Genomic DNA, 17,439 nt, shown 5'->3' on the forward strand with positions numbered 1-17,439 from the left:
TTGAGCCCGTGTTTGGATGCGGTGGGACGGCGACGCCTTTTGGATTGCGGTTGGGTGTTTGGGAGGAGAAGGGAACGATCTTTGAACCACGGCTGAAGATTGGACGACACCCGAGGTGTGGACCTCGAAGTGCTGCAACCTTGGGCCACGAGCCGCGGGCAGGCGCACAGCTCCGCGCAAGTTGCCTGCCAGGGGTCTGTGTGTGCCCCCGGGCCTTTGCTTACCACCTCCGGAACTACCCTGGACGCTGGATGGCGTTTTGCCGCCAAGGCCCAAGCGTCTGGCCCTGTCACCCTGGCTGCGCGCTAACCTGGAACTAACGACGGAATGGCCAAGATTGGGCCGTGGCTCACGGAACCGTCTGAAGTCAACATTGTGTGCACTACGCAGGACTGTGTAATGTACAACACGAGTGTACGGAATGCACGTAGTCCGTTACGCTAGTCGGTATCAGCACGCCATGGATTTGGTAACATTACCGCAATATGTACGGAATAAATATGGCCCAGTGCTGTGCTATGCTGTGCTCCACTCGGGTACTGCATTCTGCGGAGTATGTGCGAGGGAGAACTCAGTACTTAACACAGTGCGGGGACGGTTGTTCGAGAAGAGAGATTTATGCCACGAACGCGAGCAACATCCGTTGACAAGAAGCGATTCCCCAAACAGGAAATCAAGTTGAAGTCTGGATTGCAACGCCTTCGCGGAACCTGGCGAAGGATCGGGCCTAGAGAAAGAAACAGGTGGCTAATTGTTGGCTCAAAAATTCCTGTTGCGATCCGCCCACAAGCCGGACTTGACTGGAATACCTGTGACTCTGGAACTACGAGTGGGGTGCTGCAAATCCAGCGTTCATCCAAAACGTTCCGGAAGTCTCAACGGCCTCAGGGTGGCGCCCATATTGCAACTCGTCCCGACTCTGCGCCACAGGGGAGGTTCTGTAGGCACGGACGGGTTCCAACGCCTCCGCCGTCGGTCTCTTTTCTCATCTTCCAGATGGCCGCCAACGCGCCCCCCAGCACCGCCACGGAAGCGGTGCTGGTCAAGTCGGTCGAGATGCCCGCGGACGCCCAGAAGGTCGAGGAGCTCGACTTCAACAAGTTCAAGGGCCGGCCCATCACGGTCGATGACCTGTACCAGGGCATGAAGCACATGGGCTTCCAGGCGTCGTCCATGTGCGAGGCCATCCGCATCATCAACGATATGGTATGAACCACCCACACACACAGAGAGAGAGAAGAGAGAAGAAAAAAAGAGAGAGGGAGGGAGAGAGAGACGCACACACAGACACACACATTAACTTGACCACCTCAGCGAGCATGGCGCGACCCGGCGACGGGCGCCAAGACGACCATCTTCCTGGGCTACACGTCGAACCTGATCTCGTCGGGGCTGCGCGGGGTGCTGCGGTACCTGGTGCAGCACCGGCACGTGTCGGCGATCGTGACGACGGCGGGCGGCGTCGAGGAGGACCTGATCAAGTGCCTGGGCGACACGTACCTGTCGTCGTTCAGCGCGCGGGGCGCCGAGCTGCGCGCGCAGGGGCTCAACCGCATCGGCAACCTGGTCGTGCCCAACGCCAACTACTGCGCGTTCGAGGACTGGGTCGTGCCGATCCTGGACCGGATGCTCGAGGAGCAGGAGGCGAGCCGGAACGGAGGCGGCTCGGGGGCGGGGGAGGGGGAGGGGGAGAAGGAGAAGGAGGAGATCCACTGGACGCCGTCCAAGGTGATCCACCGGCTGGGGCGGGAGATCAACGACGAGCGGTCGGTGTACTACTGGGCGTGGAAGAACGACATACCCGTGTTCTGCCCGGCGCTGACGGACGGCAGCCTGGGGGACATGCTGTACTTCCACACCTTCCGGGCGGCGCCGCGGCAGCTGCGCATCGACATCGTCGAGGACATCCGGCGGCTCAACACCATCGCGGTGCGGGCCGCGCGCGCCGGCATGATTATCCTCGGCGGTGGCCTGGTCAAGCACCACATCGCCAACGCCTGCCTGATGCGCAACGGCGCCGAGTCGGCCGTCTACATCAACACCGGGCAGGAGTTCGACGGCAGCGACGCTGGCGCCCGCCCGGACGAGGCCGTGTCGTGGGGCAAGATCAAGGTCGGCGCCGATGCAGTCAAGGTGAGAGAGAGAAAGCAGCCAGCGCTGCCGACCTGCGGGGATTCCCCCCTGGTTGCTTCATTTTGGCTAATTCACCGGCTCTTCCAGGTTTACGTGGAGGCAACGACCTGTTTCCCATTCATTGTAGCCAACACGTTCGCGAAAGACGACTGATACCAAAAGTACTATTTCACATTTGATTCCCGCTCAGCTACCCTGAAACGTAGGGGCTTGTCGACAGCTAGTCCACCGACGGCCCGTGTAAACGATGACTGACTTAGGAGAGGTTCGACAGACAAGTGTGATGAGCGAAGATGGCTGGCTCACTTAAACAACACGCTACCCGTTGACTCCGTCAAGATATCCTATGAACGCCCAAAGCCATGCCCTGATGAAATGAGAATCCCCTCCCGAGGGATATTGGTTTTGCCCCCACTTGCCTCTGTCCTCCCAGTATGATCCCGGCCGCAAGCTCTTTCCCGTCCCAAGTTGGCTATCATGAGGCCTCTGTCGGAGGCGCACCCGGGACGTAGGGACCACCGACACCGAGATGGGGAGCTGCAACATAGCCGCACGGCTGCTGCTGTTGCTGCGGCGGCGGGGCGAACAGGTTTTGCGGCGCGCTGCTCAAGTCGTTGAGCATCTGCGAGAAGGCAGGCGACGACAGCAGCATGCGGGTGAGGTCGGTGAGACGCTTGTTCTCCTCGGCCAGCGCGGTGTTCTTGGCACGCAGCAGACTGTTCTCGTTGTTGCAGTCGATGACCTCCTTCTCGAGGGCGGCGATGTACGCTGTGACGCGGTCAGCAGACTAGTCGGATATACCGGAATGTAGAACATGGGGATGAAAATGAAGCGGCTCACCTTTCCTCCGCTCGCGGAACGCGCGGGCTGACACCTTGTTCCGGACCTGCCTCTTCTCGAGGCGGTTCATGGCCTTGCCCTCCTCGCTTGCTAGTAACCTCTCGTCGGGGTCCATCTCCTCGAAAGTCTTCTTCGGCTTCGGCGGCTGGTTCAAAACTGGGTGGGTCGTAATGGGCTCCACCTTGGGCTCCTCGCAGTGCACCGCGCTGAGAACCTTGTTGATCTTCTGCTCCACCATCATCTTGTTCGCCTGAATCAACTGAGCGTTCGGCGTCAGATTGGCCTGCTGCGGCACGTGCGCCGGCTGCTGTTGCTGTTGCTGCTGCTGCTGCTGTTGTTGTTGTTGCTGCGGCTGCTGCTGTTGTTGTTGCTGCGCCTGTGCCTGCTTGCGCGCGTTTAGCCTCTGCTGCTGCAGAATCTTCTGCTGCTGGGCTTTCGCCAACGCTGCCTGTTGGTGCATCCCCGGTCGTAGGCGGCCAACGGGGCTGGTGTGGGACGAGAGGCTGGGGGGCAGGGCGCCGCCTTCCTGGCCACCGAGGAAGTTCGGGTCGACGGTGGGATGTGAGAAGAGGTTGGTCTCCGGCGACGGTGTCCCCATCATCATGTGCATAGAATCTGGGGAGGGCATGAGGCCTTGCGACGGCGCACTGCTGAAGTCGAAGAAGTCGTCCGTCTCGGAAAAATCGATGGCGTTGAAATCAAGGTAGCTGAGAATGTGTTGGTTGTTCTGATTCATGGCCAGGGTAGTGGCCAGCGCACCGGGAACAATGCCCGTTTGTTGTTTGTACGCGCCATACTCGTGGCTCGGTGCGGGGAACGCCTGATCGGACGACAGCAGGTTTGGGCCCGAAGCCTCGTCCTTGATGGGCGTCTGCATTGAGGTAGAGGGCGTCTCCGACGGCGATCGGTACGCGGATGGGGCGATGAAGAAGTCGAACAGCCTGTCAGGGTCTTCTGTGGATTCCATCCCGCCGAGCTGCGCGGCAGAAGCAGTGCTGGTGGTCGCAGGCGACATGAACCCGCTGGGCTGAAAATGAGAGGATGGTCCGTTCTGGTCGTCAATATTGCTTTCCATGTCGTCGCTGGCTCCACGGGAATTGATCCTGCTGCTGATGCCTTAGGGGGAGTGTTTGGTCGTCAGTTGCGTCCTGAAGGAGGTTCCAGGTTAGGACGGAATGCAGGTGGAGGGAAGGCCCGGAGGGCCAAGCTGCTGGGGACTTCCGTTATTTCAGGCCGGCAGCCTGCAAAAGGGACTGCCTCTCTCCCTTCTGGCCTGGGCTGGAGTGGGTCCTCGAAGGGGGACGCGTAATCAATGCGAGCAACGCCGGGGGTCGTCCACAGGGCCCCACTCAGGGGACGAATCAGGATCGCTCTTGGGAGAAATAGCCTGTTGCCGGCCACAGCAGATTGGTTGCACACAACTGCTCAATACATTTGAAGGATTGGTTAAATGGACAGTGTTTCGCTTTTGACCCGGGCGTCTCGGCGCTCTCTCATGAGGAGGAAGCGCCCGCTCCGTGCATGCTGACGCAGCGACCTTCCAGAAAGAAAACAGTCTATCTAGTAGATCGGCGTAACCCGCTGGCTTCTTCTCGAAGCGGCTTGCTAGGCTTCCAGATTGTCCGGCTTGCGATGCGCCTCTCCTTCGACACCCCTCGACTTTTGCACAGCTGTGCAAAAGCTGCGATGCAGGACAGGCGTTGGAACGGAATGGAATAGCAGGCAGAGAAACAGTTAGTGAATTGGGACGGAAGTCACGGACGGGCTCGGGCTGCTCAACGGGAGCGAGATTGTCGAGTCCGGGTCCTGAGCTCCTCACGCTTTGCACTGCCTCAAATCAGGTAATGCTAAGCCAATCTTAAGAGCGAGATGGCGACGGCTTGCCCCTGGTCCCCGGCCCCGAGCCACTTCGTAAAAACGGAGAACGTCAACTGCGTCAGCGTGCGATTCGGCTCCTGCGTCGCTGTTGAGCAGACAGAAGGAGAGTGATGCGTTGGCCAAGTGCACCGTGTTCTGTATCACCAGAAAGAGCGGAGTTAGCAACACGGCTTGGCCCTCCGCTCCGCCCCGGCGAGCCATGAACTTGCCAAACACCGCAAGGCGCAAGCATTTGGCTGCGAGGGTCCAAGACCCTGGGGTTTGCAATCCCAGTCCCAGGTCCATCTTCAGCGCAGAAGCAGCAGTGAAATTGTGATCAGTTTAAAGATACGCCACCGTAACATTATAACACAACTTCTGGTCCCTGATCTACCAACAACGCCAATGATTGATATTTTGGGCCATGCCAGGTGCGATCTCTGGAGACGGCGAGTTACCGATCTGCATCCCAGCCCCCGGCATCGCGCAGATCGACTGCAATGAGTTGAACAGGAAACGGTACCTCCGTGCGCCTCCCTACACTACCTTAGTGTACAGGACACTCCTGGTTTGTTTGTTAGTTTGGTTCTTCGCCCCACTTTTTACCCACTTACTGACAGGCCCTGCAGCCAACCAAAAATCGGCCTTTTTACCCACCTGTTCAGCTTCCTGGCTCTGGCACTGCATTCAACAAAACCATCGACCAAACCATCAAAAAAAGCATCACCACCATCAAAGCCATCAAATCCTTCAAAATCGCCCAGGGCAGCCAAATCAGCCAAATCAGCCAAATCAGCCAGGTGGGCAGCCAAATCAGCCAAATCAGCCAAATCAGCCAGGTAGGCAGTTCAACTATAAAAAGGCCCCATTTTCCAGGTTCGAAGATGCCTACCTTTCTGGCCCAGCTATATGCCCACCTTTCTGGCCTAGCTGGAAGCCCACCGACCTGGCCCAGCGGTACGGCACATCGCTGACCTGCAGGCCATTATGCTGCAGCAACTGCTAGCCAGTTGGTCCCAGCCACGTTGGGCCCACCCACTGTTGAACAACAACGACGACGACGAATACAACAAAGACCCTGATTTCCTGGCCAATGCCGAGGAATTGGAAGAGGTTGAAGAACCTAGCCTTCCTTCAATACCATAGGCCGAAGCTATCTAGGCATTCAACGTACGCTAGGCTGCTAAACGTACCATAAAGTCCGGCCTACCTAGTAGGTATATCCATTTTCCCTAATTGCCTTGCATTTTCTTAGTTAATCTAGTCTTCCAGATGTTCCTACTAAGGAGCCTTCGATAGCCGACCTCCTAGCTTGCCCAAGCTCTGATTCTTCCAACAGCTTCGACCCCCCTCCTTCGCCCTCGCCTTCGCGCCTATAGCCTTCGTGCCTACATGTCACACGCAACTGTGGCAAGGGCACCCATGACCGTACCGCGGTCAGGGGTGACGAGCGTTCCCCTTAAAAAGGGAACCTCGCCTACAACCCCTTCGTAGAATAGCAGACTACATCAATATACTTTTGTAATATATACTAGTGTTCAGGAGTGCCGCCTTATTAGCTGACGAGGCTAAGAGGCATTGATCTTTCTCATCCTTACACGTTTACCGCCAGATAGTCACTGAGGACCATCGGTATATAACAAGTGGTGCCTACTAACGATTCGAACCTATTTACTTCCTATCGAGGGGAGCTAAGTTTAACTTAGGAGACATTATAAATTACGTTTAGCAAGTTATATAGAGTAGCACCTAAAGCAAATAATGCTCCTTTATAAGGGAGCAAGCTTCGGAGTATATAATTTATAATAAACTGATTTATAACCTAGATACCGTTATTCTAGTACTAAGTATCTATAAGGAGTTAGAAGCTAGACGGATTTAAGCCTTATAAACGCCAACGTCTATAGAGATATATAGTAGATACTTAAGTTTATTAAGGACTTTGAGGTTATCTATAACGTCTAGTAGGTAACCGTTATTAACCCCTAAGACCTCTAATACTTAGAAGCTATAGCATTACTCGAAGATATACTAGAAGAAGACGTCTACGCTTAACGGTATACTAAAACACTATATATCTTAGAGTATCTTCCCTCTTAGATATTTAACAATTATATCCCTTACACCTACCTTATATCTATTAAACGTAAACTCTGAGCTATTATTAATAGAAACCTTATCCTAGACCCTAGGATCGAAGACGTTGCCTCGGAGACTAAGGACTTAACCTAAGAAACGCTAAAGACCTTAGTATTAGAGAGTTGTGGACTACCAAAGACCCTAAAGCCTTAGAGGACTAATGATCAGTAATCGAGACTAGCTATACCGCTAGAAATATTAGTAAAAACTAGATATAATCTAATTAAAAACTAGCTAACGACTCTACTAAGCTTAACCTTTTAAAAGCAACTAGAGCCTTAGAATATACTAACTATTCTTTAATAAGGATATAAAGCCTATATTGCTAGTAGCTATAATCTTAGTAGATATTGCTAAAGGCTACTAAAAGGATTATAGGATCTACCCTCTTAGAACTAACAATTTAAAGAGGAAGACCTATTATTTCTAATAGCTTAGCTAATTAGCGCTTTCAACTAGGTTCCTTAGCTACCGCTATAGACGCTAAGCTAGCTATCCTAGTACCTATCGGAGCTTCCTAAATAAAGTATAGTTATCTAAAACCCTAGAATAGAACGTATAGACAGTTTAGTTAATTCTAGTATCTCTTCGCTATTCTAAGAGATACCAACCCTACTATATAGATAGTAGCTACCTTAAAAGGGACCCTCTAGACAAGTAGCTAGACCCGCTAAATAAGTAACTAGACCTATAAACACTTAGGCCACTTTCGCTATATAGGACCTCTTTACCTAGGTGGCTAGGATAATAGAGAACCTAAACGTTATAATTGAAAAAGTAAATAGGGCTATAGGCGAAGAAGACCGTTAGACTAAAATCGAAGATAGAAGCACTATATCCTTATAGGCACTTATACCTATATTAAAATAGAAGATCTAGGACACTAGTCTCTTTTAACTAAATATAGAGAATAAGTCTAAGGAACCCTAGGACCTATAGTATAATAAATAGTAGCTATACTATAGGGACGTCAACCTTTAGGTTAAATATATAGACTAGGTCATTAGATACTACCTAGTAAAAGAAGAGACCCTATATATAGAGATATAGACCCTACTTCGAGGATTAGCGCTATAATAGTACAAGTAGCAGCTCTCTACTATAGAGAAGGTAGCATTGACTATATCTATAAAAGCGTAGACTAAACATTTAAAAAAAGAGTTTAGTATCAAGAGATATAAAGCAGAGAAATAGCTAAACGAAAACTAATATATTATAAAAGACAACTATAAAGATAAGCTAGTCTAGAAATTCGCTATAGAATACTTTAAATATATATATATTTAGGGAGATATTACCAAGGAGCAACGCCTAATACACCTATACAACTATCTCTATCTAGAACTTCGCTAGTTATACCCTAAGCTAAACGTAACTACAGAGATAGGTACGTTCTTTAGCATCTTCGATATAAAAGTATATATCGTTAGAGACAAACTCTACTAAGACGCTACTAAGGGCTATATTATCGGCTATAGTCGTATTACTAACAACGTAGATATAGAGTACAACGACGAAGTATAAGAAGACGACTAGAAGGATAGTAGAGCCTTCTAGATAAGAAGAGGCAAAAGAGGATATCGCAACTACTAGAGAAGGGACAAAGATAGACTCTAGCAATATAAAAGCAACTAGTATAGAGATAGTAACTAAATACAACTATTCAATAATTAAAACTTCTATAGTGTAACTAGATATAGAAGAGGATACTAACTATTCAACGACTATAGAAAAGGACTTAGACCGTTTAATAGCTAGAGAAAGAACGATAATAGTAACTAGGGAAGACGACCTCGACGACTCTAACGGATTTATATATATATATATAAGAAGTAGTTTAAAGATAGTACATTTATATACTATAGCAAGATTATAGTAATAGAAGACGATAAGGATACTAACCTTTACTATAAAATGCTAGAGAAGGTTAGATATATCCTTATCAACGAATACAACACTAAAGCTGAGGACGAGAAATCGGAAGACGAGGAGGCCAATAGTTCTTACTATATATACTATATATTCCACTAGCCTAGACCAATCTAGAGCAAACTGCTACAATAGCTCCTATAGATTTAGCAATGCACCGCCTATAGCAGAGTCTTTACAACACGTTATAAGCTTTTCAAATATATAGCTAACAATAGCGACAAAGATAAATATAAACCTATATAGCCTTAAACGGATTGCTAACACAACCTTAATAACAACGAAGACGACCTTAAGGGTAAGGCAATAAACTTTATACTAACTAAAGGATAGATTGTAGAAGTATAGCTATATATACCGCTACTAAAGGCGTTAGACAAGCAAGCTATATACTTTATAATCAACATTAGTGTAAATCTAGGCGAGCTAAGCACTAAGGTTTGCTTCGATATAGGCAGTAATACTAACTTTATTGATAAGGAGTTTATCTCTAAATAGGCTAAAAACCTATATTAGATCAATATAAAGCTGCACTTTGTCAAAGGTGTTAGAGCCTATATAGAAGTTAAAAAGTAAGTTGAGTTTAATTTCTATATCTAAGGAATTGTTTATAGTACCAATATAGAAGGCTATATTACAGACCGAGCTATACCCGGGCTAGGTATATAGGGCTGCGCCCAGGATCCACGGCGGCCCCAGAGCAGACCCATAGCGGGCCCGCCTCGCGCCTAGAATAACGTTGGTCCGAACCCACTTCGCAAGCCCCTAAAAAACTCTACATACAAAGACCATAGCCTATACTTCTCCTTTTTCCTTTTCCTTAAGGTAGTTGAATAGAATATTATACGCTTATCTGCAGACGCTATAAGGCTAGCACGTTACATTTCAACTACCTTTAGGCTAATAGAGCAACTTCTATTTCCTAACGTAGATAAGAGCAATATACTAGGCGTATCGACGCTAGCAACGAGCAGACTAGACACCAATATAAACAACCCTAACGTCTTATAGACCTTGAACCTAGAATAGGTCTACGAACATCTCTAGCTCCTATAGAAGACAATAGCCCATTAGAACGCGACTATCAAGGAACTCTACATAGCCTAGACTACCATAGCTTGTACTATAAGCGTCTTTACAACAACCAACACCCCAACTCCAACAGCTAGCGCTACAGCCCTAATAGCCCCTAAGACGTAGTAGAAGCGCCTCCTAGTAGAATAACCCTTCGACGATAAAAAAGAGCTCTTCGCTACTTAGAAAGCTATAATAGCGTATATTCTAAAGGTAGACTAGGACTTTATTAGAGGCCTCTACAAATAGTAAGTATTTATTTAAAAGAACCTTAGCCAAAGCGTCTAGTCCAAAGTCGCAGCCTACTACAAGTCCAGAGGTCCTCTCAACAATTACAATCTACATATATTCCTTAGATACCTCGGAACAATCTATATAAACCTATATAAGTAGGTTATAGCCCTAACAAAGTTGGACTTACTCTATCAAAGGGACAACGAGCCGTTCTCCTCCTTCTTCGTTCACTTTAAAACGAAGTTATCGAAGACTAGAGGGCTCAAATAGACCAACGAGCTACAGCTCACTAGGCTACAACAATACCTCTCCCCAAAGTTGAAGTATATTACGATTAAGCGGAGGGTCCTATAGGATAACTATACTATAGTAGTCGAAAGGTACTATAAGATCACTACCGACTTAGAGGCCCTCTATCTAAAGGAAAAACAGTAGTAGCCTAGGGGCAAGTAGCCTAGGCCCAACATAGACGTAGAGAAAGATATAGAAGGAGACACTTTAATAACCGAGATTAATACGACCTATACTGCCCTCGCCTAAAGGGGAGCTAACCAAGGTCGTAGAGGAAAGTAGCAGCAGAAAGGAGAGAAACGTAGTACAAACGCGCTATAGACAAAGTAGATAAACAACAAAGTATATACTATACGCCAATAGGCTAGAGTCTACATTCGTTACAAGCACTAGGGTTACTTCGTAGCCGCCTATCCCTTCGCCCTAGCTAAGAGGCCAGCTCCTTAGGTCAACATTAACAAGCTAGAGGCCAAGGACTAGATAGAGGAGGACTCCTCCTCTAAAGAAGAGAAGGGAAAAGAGTAGCCCTTATACAAAGTCTTGTATAGGGGCCAAAAGGACCTAGCCACTTATAGAACAAGTTTACAAAAATTAGAGAGAGAATAGACGAGCCGCTCTTTCTTATCCTAGTTTTCCTAAACTCCTCTAGTTTTATAAATATATAAGTAGATAGTAGGTACTAGAGCTACAGAGCTATTAGCAAAAGAGTATATTAGAGGTTAGGGATTAAGCAAGTAAGTTTACCAACTTCCTATACCCTAGGCATTGCCGTCAAAGGGGTATAAATTACAAAAAAGATTATATATATTGCCTATATTACAATAGACATCGATAGGTAGATAAGCGTTGCTACGTTCTATATAGTCCTAAGGCTAGCCTATAACGTTATATTAGGGCTCCCCTAGATAAACTACTATAGAATTACATTAGACCTTGCTAACAGGGTCCTTACTATCAATTCGCAAAGGGGACTATAGATACGCAAATGCTCCTTATATTAGAAGCAAACTAACACTACCCTAATTATAAGTATAGTATTTACAGGCCTAGCCTATAGAGTATAGAGGAAGAAGTCTAAAGGGACCTAGGATACATTCCTTGTCATTAATATTCGCGAGATAACCACTATTCTAGGAGTAGCTATCTCCTAGCCCAAGGACGAGCTAGACCCGAAGGTCGCTCTACCAAAGGAGCTACATAATTTCACCAACCTCTTCAACAAAGAAAAGGCAAATAGCCTACCTCCCTATCAAAGGGAAGCCAACTATTATATCCGCCTTAAGACAGACCTAGACAAAAAGCCTCCCAAGCTCCCTTAGAGTCCCTTATACAATATACTAAGGGACTACCTTTTAAAGATTTAAAAGTAGGTTGTAGACCTAATAGATAAGGGGTAAATCTAGGTAAGCTCCTTATTAGTAGCTGCCCTAGTCCTCCTTATAAAGAAGCTAAAAGGAGGATAGAGGTTCTACATAGACTACTAAGCCCTAAATAAGATTACTAAGCAAGACTAATACCTACTCCCCCTTATTAAAGAGACTCTTCGGTCCCTAGCCAAGGCTAAATAGCTTATAAAGCTAGACATTAAAGCTACATTCCACTATATTCAAATAGCCAAAGGGGATAAGCACCTTATAGCGTTTTATACAAAGTTCAAGCTATTCGAGTAGCTAGTCTACCCCTTTAGGCTTATAGATACCCTTACAACATTCTAAAGATATATCAACAACGCCCTCGGTCTAACGCTAGGAGACTATATAACAGTATACCTTAACAATGTCTTAGTATACTCTAGCAGAAGCTAGAAGGACTATATAAGGAAGATACACAAAGTCCTCCAAAGACTTAGAGACGTAGGCCTCAACCTAGACCTTAAGAAATATATATTCGTAGTAAAAGAAGTCAAGTACCTAAGCTATATCGTAGAGGCAGGAGTCTACGTCCGTCCTAACCCTAAGAAGATTAGAGCTATCTATAAGTAGGAGGCGCTTTATAGAGTCTAAAGAGTATAGAGCTTCCTTAGATTTACAAATTTCTATCGCAACTTCATCCCCAACTTCTCTAAAAAGGCAGCCCCATTAACACGCCTTACCTACAAGAACGTTCCTTTCCACTAAGGCAAAGAAGAATAAGATGCCTTCAACGCGCTTAAGGCTACGTTTATATCAGAGCTAATCCTTGCCTAGTAGAATTCTAAAAGAGAGACGATTATAGAAGCAGACTATTTTAGCACAACACTCAACAGATATTTGTCCTAATAGGGAAAGGACAGGGTTCTCTACCCTATAGCCTACTACTCTACAAAACTAAGCCTTACTAAACGCAACTATACTATCTACAATAAAGAGCTATTAGCCATTATCTCCTACCTCAAAGTATAGTTAGCAAAGCTTTAAAGTATAGTAGCCCCCTTCACTATCCTAACCAATTACAAGAACCTTAAATATTTCTCCTAGCTATACCTAATTAGCGAACAACAGGCCTAATAGGCAGAGACGCTCTCCCTATTCAACTTCGAGCTAAAGTACTAACCAAGGTACTAGGCCTTATATCCTAATACACTCTCTTAACGTAAATAGGACAAGCCTAAGGATAGCCAATGTATCGCTTAGCTACTTCCCCTAATCAAGGTATACTAGACTAGTGTATAGGAGGAGGCTAGGCTACCTATAGGAGAGACGCTCTTCGAGGACAAGCAGTTAGCCGCCCTATAGGACAAGGGTATCGTCGAAGACGAATACTATATTCACCGGCTCTAGGCTATATATAATAGGGCTTGGAAGTTCTTAAAGGAGGCGAATACAATATAGACCTAGATTATAAACTACTCCCTCAATATATAAAGCGTACTCTTGTTCTATAGCTAGCTCTAGCTCCCTATATAGGAGCCCCTAACTACTACAATCATTTAGCAGATCTATAACTTAACTATATCAAAGTACCTAGGCTATAATAGGCTATTTAAAATGCTCTAGAAGGATTATCATTAGGACCTTATATCGTTTAACGCAAAGCGGTTTATTAGGAACTACAACCAGTGCCATTAGAGCAAGATCTCTAAATAGTTACGCCAAAGGCTCTTATAGCCCTTGCCTATTCCTAACCGCTTCTAGAAACAGATCTCCATTAACTTTATAATCGACCTCCCTACAAAGAACAAAGAGGCGCCTCACTACCTTATAGTAATCATTAACCGCCTTTCCAAATATATACAGCTCAAGGCTATATATTCGATAGGGGCAAAGGAGTACGCTCTACGATTCTACAACGTCTAGTAGCGCTTTTATAGGTTCCTAACCTAGATTATAACCGACCGTAGATCAGATTAGCTAAATAGGTTCTAGACTACACTTTATAAAGCAGTAGGGGTAGAATAGCTTTTATCGACCTCTTACTATCCCTAAATAGACAGGGGTACAAAGCAAGTTAATCAAGAAGTATAGACGATCCTCTAGATCTTCATCTCCTTTATATAGTATAACTAGCCTAAGCACCTCCTAGCCTACTAATTTATACTCAACAATAGGGACTCGTCTATAACCGGGGTAAGCCCGAACTACCTCCTCTACAAATTCGATATAAGTCCTATATAGCTTATTACAATCTCGACAGTGCCTATAGCGTCTCTAGAGAATTACGTTACCCAGTTCCTACGCTACCTAAAGGAGGGTATAGAGTAGATATAGGCCGTTATTGTATATATATAGCAACGGTAGTAGGCGAACGTAAACCGCTCCTACCGCCTAGCTAAGCGGTTTAAAGTAGAGGATAAGGTATAGCTCTCTCTATATAATATAAAGATGAACCGCTCTAACAAAAAGCTCAACTAGCTAAATGCCAAGTACAAAGTAGTTGTAATACCTACTCCTTTAACAGTAACACTCAACGTACTACGTAGCCTATACCCAACCTTCTATATTAACCTAGTCGAGCAAATAGCCTCTAATCTGCTCCCTTTGTAGAAGGTTATAGATAAACGACTAAACCCTATATAGGTTATATCGAAGGAGGGTATCCCCTAGCAAGAGTATAGGGTAGAGGCGATTCTTAAGGCTTAAAACGCAAAGGGGAAAGGGAAGAACTACAATATATACGTTAAGTAGGTAGGTTACAACAAACCTATATAGAAGCCCCTAGAGAACTTCTTAAACACCATCACACTCAACGAGTTTAAATAGAAATAGAGAGATGTACAATACAACGATAGGCCAGTGTTGAACAGGAGGCAAAAGGGAAAACGTTATATTTATATACTAACTACCCTATAAGAAATGACAACAATAGAACAGACATAGCTCAGCAGTACCACTAGGCATATAGTCACCTCAACACATTTAGCTACAGCTTTATTACAAAAGAACAATAAAAAAAATATAAGTATAGAGGGGGCCTAACGTACCAACTAAGTCTCCTTCCTCAGATATAGATAGTCCTCTAGCCTTACCCTAGCGTCAACCCTACAATACTATAGGATACCTAGGCACAAACTAATAGGAGGCAAGGTCGATAGCTAATGTATTACCTACTCTAGAATCTTTAAAGCAGGGTAAAGGCGGATATCAAAATTGCTATAGCTACTCCAATCAGTAGGTTAGTTCAACAGAGGGTCGAGGCGTAAGATAAAGTAGGAACAAGGCTACAACAAGAGACAGGGCCGTCTCTAGCCCTACTCTATAGCCTTTTTATCTCTAAATAGCACTAGGTCGCTAGTAAGCAAATACTTAGCACCCTCATCCAACGACAAAAGCACCTCTACAATTAACTATCTATTAGACCTACTAGGGGTCTAGAGAAGGGGATTAGTATATTCGCAACGAATATAGGCAAAGTTCTTAGTAGAAGAGGATAGACTATACTAAGGATATAAGACAAATAGAACCAAGGCAGTATCGCGCCTAATAGGAGTTGTGCTATAGCCGCCTTACAAAGAGGGGCTAGACTACAGTGAACTTAAAATATAGTTAACAAGACAGTTATTAGTATTAACGACTATCGTAATAACGTTGACCAAATAACGTATTTTACGCTAATAGGCTTCCTCGTTATTTATTAGACGATAAGTTAAATAGGCAGCTAGTTAGATAGAGGGGTCTAAGGAAAAGGCAAGCGGGTTATAGGGTACTAAAGCCCTATAGTAGCTCAGTATAGTAGGAGAGGCAACTAGGGTCTAGGGGACAGTGTAAGTCGGGGTCTACTTAGTAGCGGACAAAGGGAGCAGTGCCAGCTAAGCAAGAACATAGTACGCTTGTACATTGTTAAAAGCGGTCTAAAAAGACTATACCAACTTCTAGAATTCACACTTAAATACTATATAGCAGGCAGGCTATAAGCTTATCTTCTTCTAAACAAGGGTCTCGATAGCCTAGCCTATATTATACACCTTAAGGATTTTCTTTAGACTAGACCGAAGGTAGAGGTTTATTGCCTACAACGCAGAGTCCTACTTATATATCGTATAGGCCCTCCAACATTCTTCGCAGGATTTGCCACAGCTAGGTATACATTCGACCTTAGTGCCACTAAGAAAGTAAGCAACACATTGTATATAGAACTCTCCCTTGTCGGAGAGCAGTTCGTTCTCTTCGTCGTCGGAGTCTCCCTCGACAACGAACCTGCCAATCAACAGTTTATCGTTCTTCTAACAGTTATTTTAGTTCTATAGCGTCGTAGTTAGCAAGTAACTTAGGTCTATAACAAGGTTATCTAGAAGCACTTACATTATAGTCTTCATTGTTATCGCTACCAAGATAGCGGCCTACGCCTCTACCTCTAAGAGAAGCAATAGCGACTAATATTTTAGCGATCCTATATATAAATGTAGTAGACAAGTTTTAGAAACCATATCGCTATCGAGGTAGAGGACAAAGAGGTTCTAGCTAGAGCTAAAGCGAAAATAAGCAATACGTACAAAGATATAGACAAACGTAAAATAGGAATATAGGAGGAGAGGAACGTATATAAGGCGGGATAGGGGGACAATGTCGACGTACAAAGAGGAGAGAGAACAGATCATAGAAGAGGAGGGGGATACGTACATTAGGTATAGGAGGGGAATATAGGGAAGTCAGGTTGTATAAGGAGAGGGGTTTAAATAGCAACGTATAGGGTTGAATCGTATACAATCTATAGGTATACCCAGTATAGCGCTATTGCTCTATATAAACGTATAAGGCGAGGAAGAGGCTAATTAGCAACTTACTAAAGCGATATAAATAAATAACTCAAGCCTAGGCAACAAGACGGCTATAAACAGCAAGGCCTTAGCAAGCAACTACACCGAACCTAGACTACGCTCAATGCTTGATAGCGTTGTATATACCCTAGCTCGACCACCTAGCGGGGCGAAGGGGGTATATTATAGACTAGGCTATACCTAGGCTAGGTATATAGGGCTGCACCTAAGATCTACAATAGCCCTAGGGCAGACCTATAGCAGGCCCGCCTTACGCCTAGAATAACGTCGGTCTAAACCCACTTCGCAAGCCTCTAAAAAACTCTATATACAAGGACCGTAGCCTATACTTCTCCTTTTTCCTTTTCTTTAAAGTAGTTAAATAGAACATCGTACGCTTATCTGCAGACGCTATAAGGCTAGCACGTTATAGGCTATTTCACTATAACAGTCAACGTTATTAAAGGTTTAGAAGCAAAACTATTAATTAGAACTAACTTTATAATCTATAACAGAGTAAAGATTGACCTCAACACATCAACCTATTACTTCTAGTCTATTTACAATATAAAGGTAAAAGTATATATAGAGTAGAGAAGGACAATCTAAAAGGTGAAAGCTACGAATATAGTGACAGTTGTACCTATAATTAAATACCTAATTAAGACTATATTCAAGCCTATAGGCACCGATAACGGCAATATAGGTAGCTAGATATATAAGCTTTACTTCGTTTTATATATTGAAGGTATACTAGACGCTATTATAGA

At 45.4% G+C, this 17,439-nt stretch overlaps 3 protein-coding genes across 3 annotated transcripts; 2 read left to right on the top strand and 1 right to left on the bottom strand.

Moving 5' to 3' along the window:
- Positions 1 to 566: 566 nt before the first annotated feature.
- THITE_2124621 (uncharacterized protein) lies at positions 567 to 2,425 on the top strand. The gene is made up of 4 exons (XM_003658070.1): positions 567 to 1,206; positions 1,315 to 2,133; positions 2,221 to 2,294; positions 2,408 to 2,425. Exons 1-3 carry the CDS (start codon positions 997 to 999, stop codon positions 2,284 to 2,286), a joined length of 1,095 nt encoding a protein of 364 aa, XP_003658118.1. The 5' UTR covers positions 567 to 996; the 3' UTR covers positions 2,287 to 2,294; positions 2,408 to 2,425.
- A 35-nt stretch (positions 2,426 to 2,460) lies between these two features.
- THITE_2124624 (uncharacterized protein) lies at positions 2,461 to 4,222 on the bottom strand. Its single transcript, XM_003658071.1, has 2 exons — positions 2,974 to 4,222; positions 2,461 to 2,901 (listed from the first exon to the last, which is right to left on the bottom strand). Exons 1-2 carry the CDS (start codon positions 4,046 to 4,048, stop codon positions 2,609 to 2,611), a joined length of 1,368 nt encoding a protein of 455 aa, XP_003658119.1. The 5' UTR covers positions 4,049 to 4,222; the 3' UTR covers positions 2,461 to 2,608.
- An 8,086-nt stretch (positions 4,223 to 12,308) lies between these two features.
- On the top strand, positions 12,309 to 12,479 carry THITE_49727 (uncharacterized protein; the record flags this gene model as incomplete). Its single annotated transcript, XM_003658072.1, has 1 exon — positions 12,309 to 12,479. A coding segment is annotated over one exon (171 nt), but the record flags the coding sequence as incomplete, so codon positions are not given.
- Positions 12,480 to 17,439: the final 4,960 nt, after the last annotated feature.

Source organism: Thermothielavioides terrestris, chromosome 6, assembly GCF_000226115.1.
Source record: "Thermothielavioides terrestris NRRL 8126 chromosome 6, complete sequence".
NCBI lineage: Eukaryota > Fungi > Ascomycota > Sordariomycetes > Sordariales > Chaetomiaceae > Thermothielavioides > Thermothielavioides terrestris.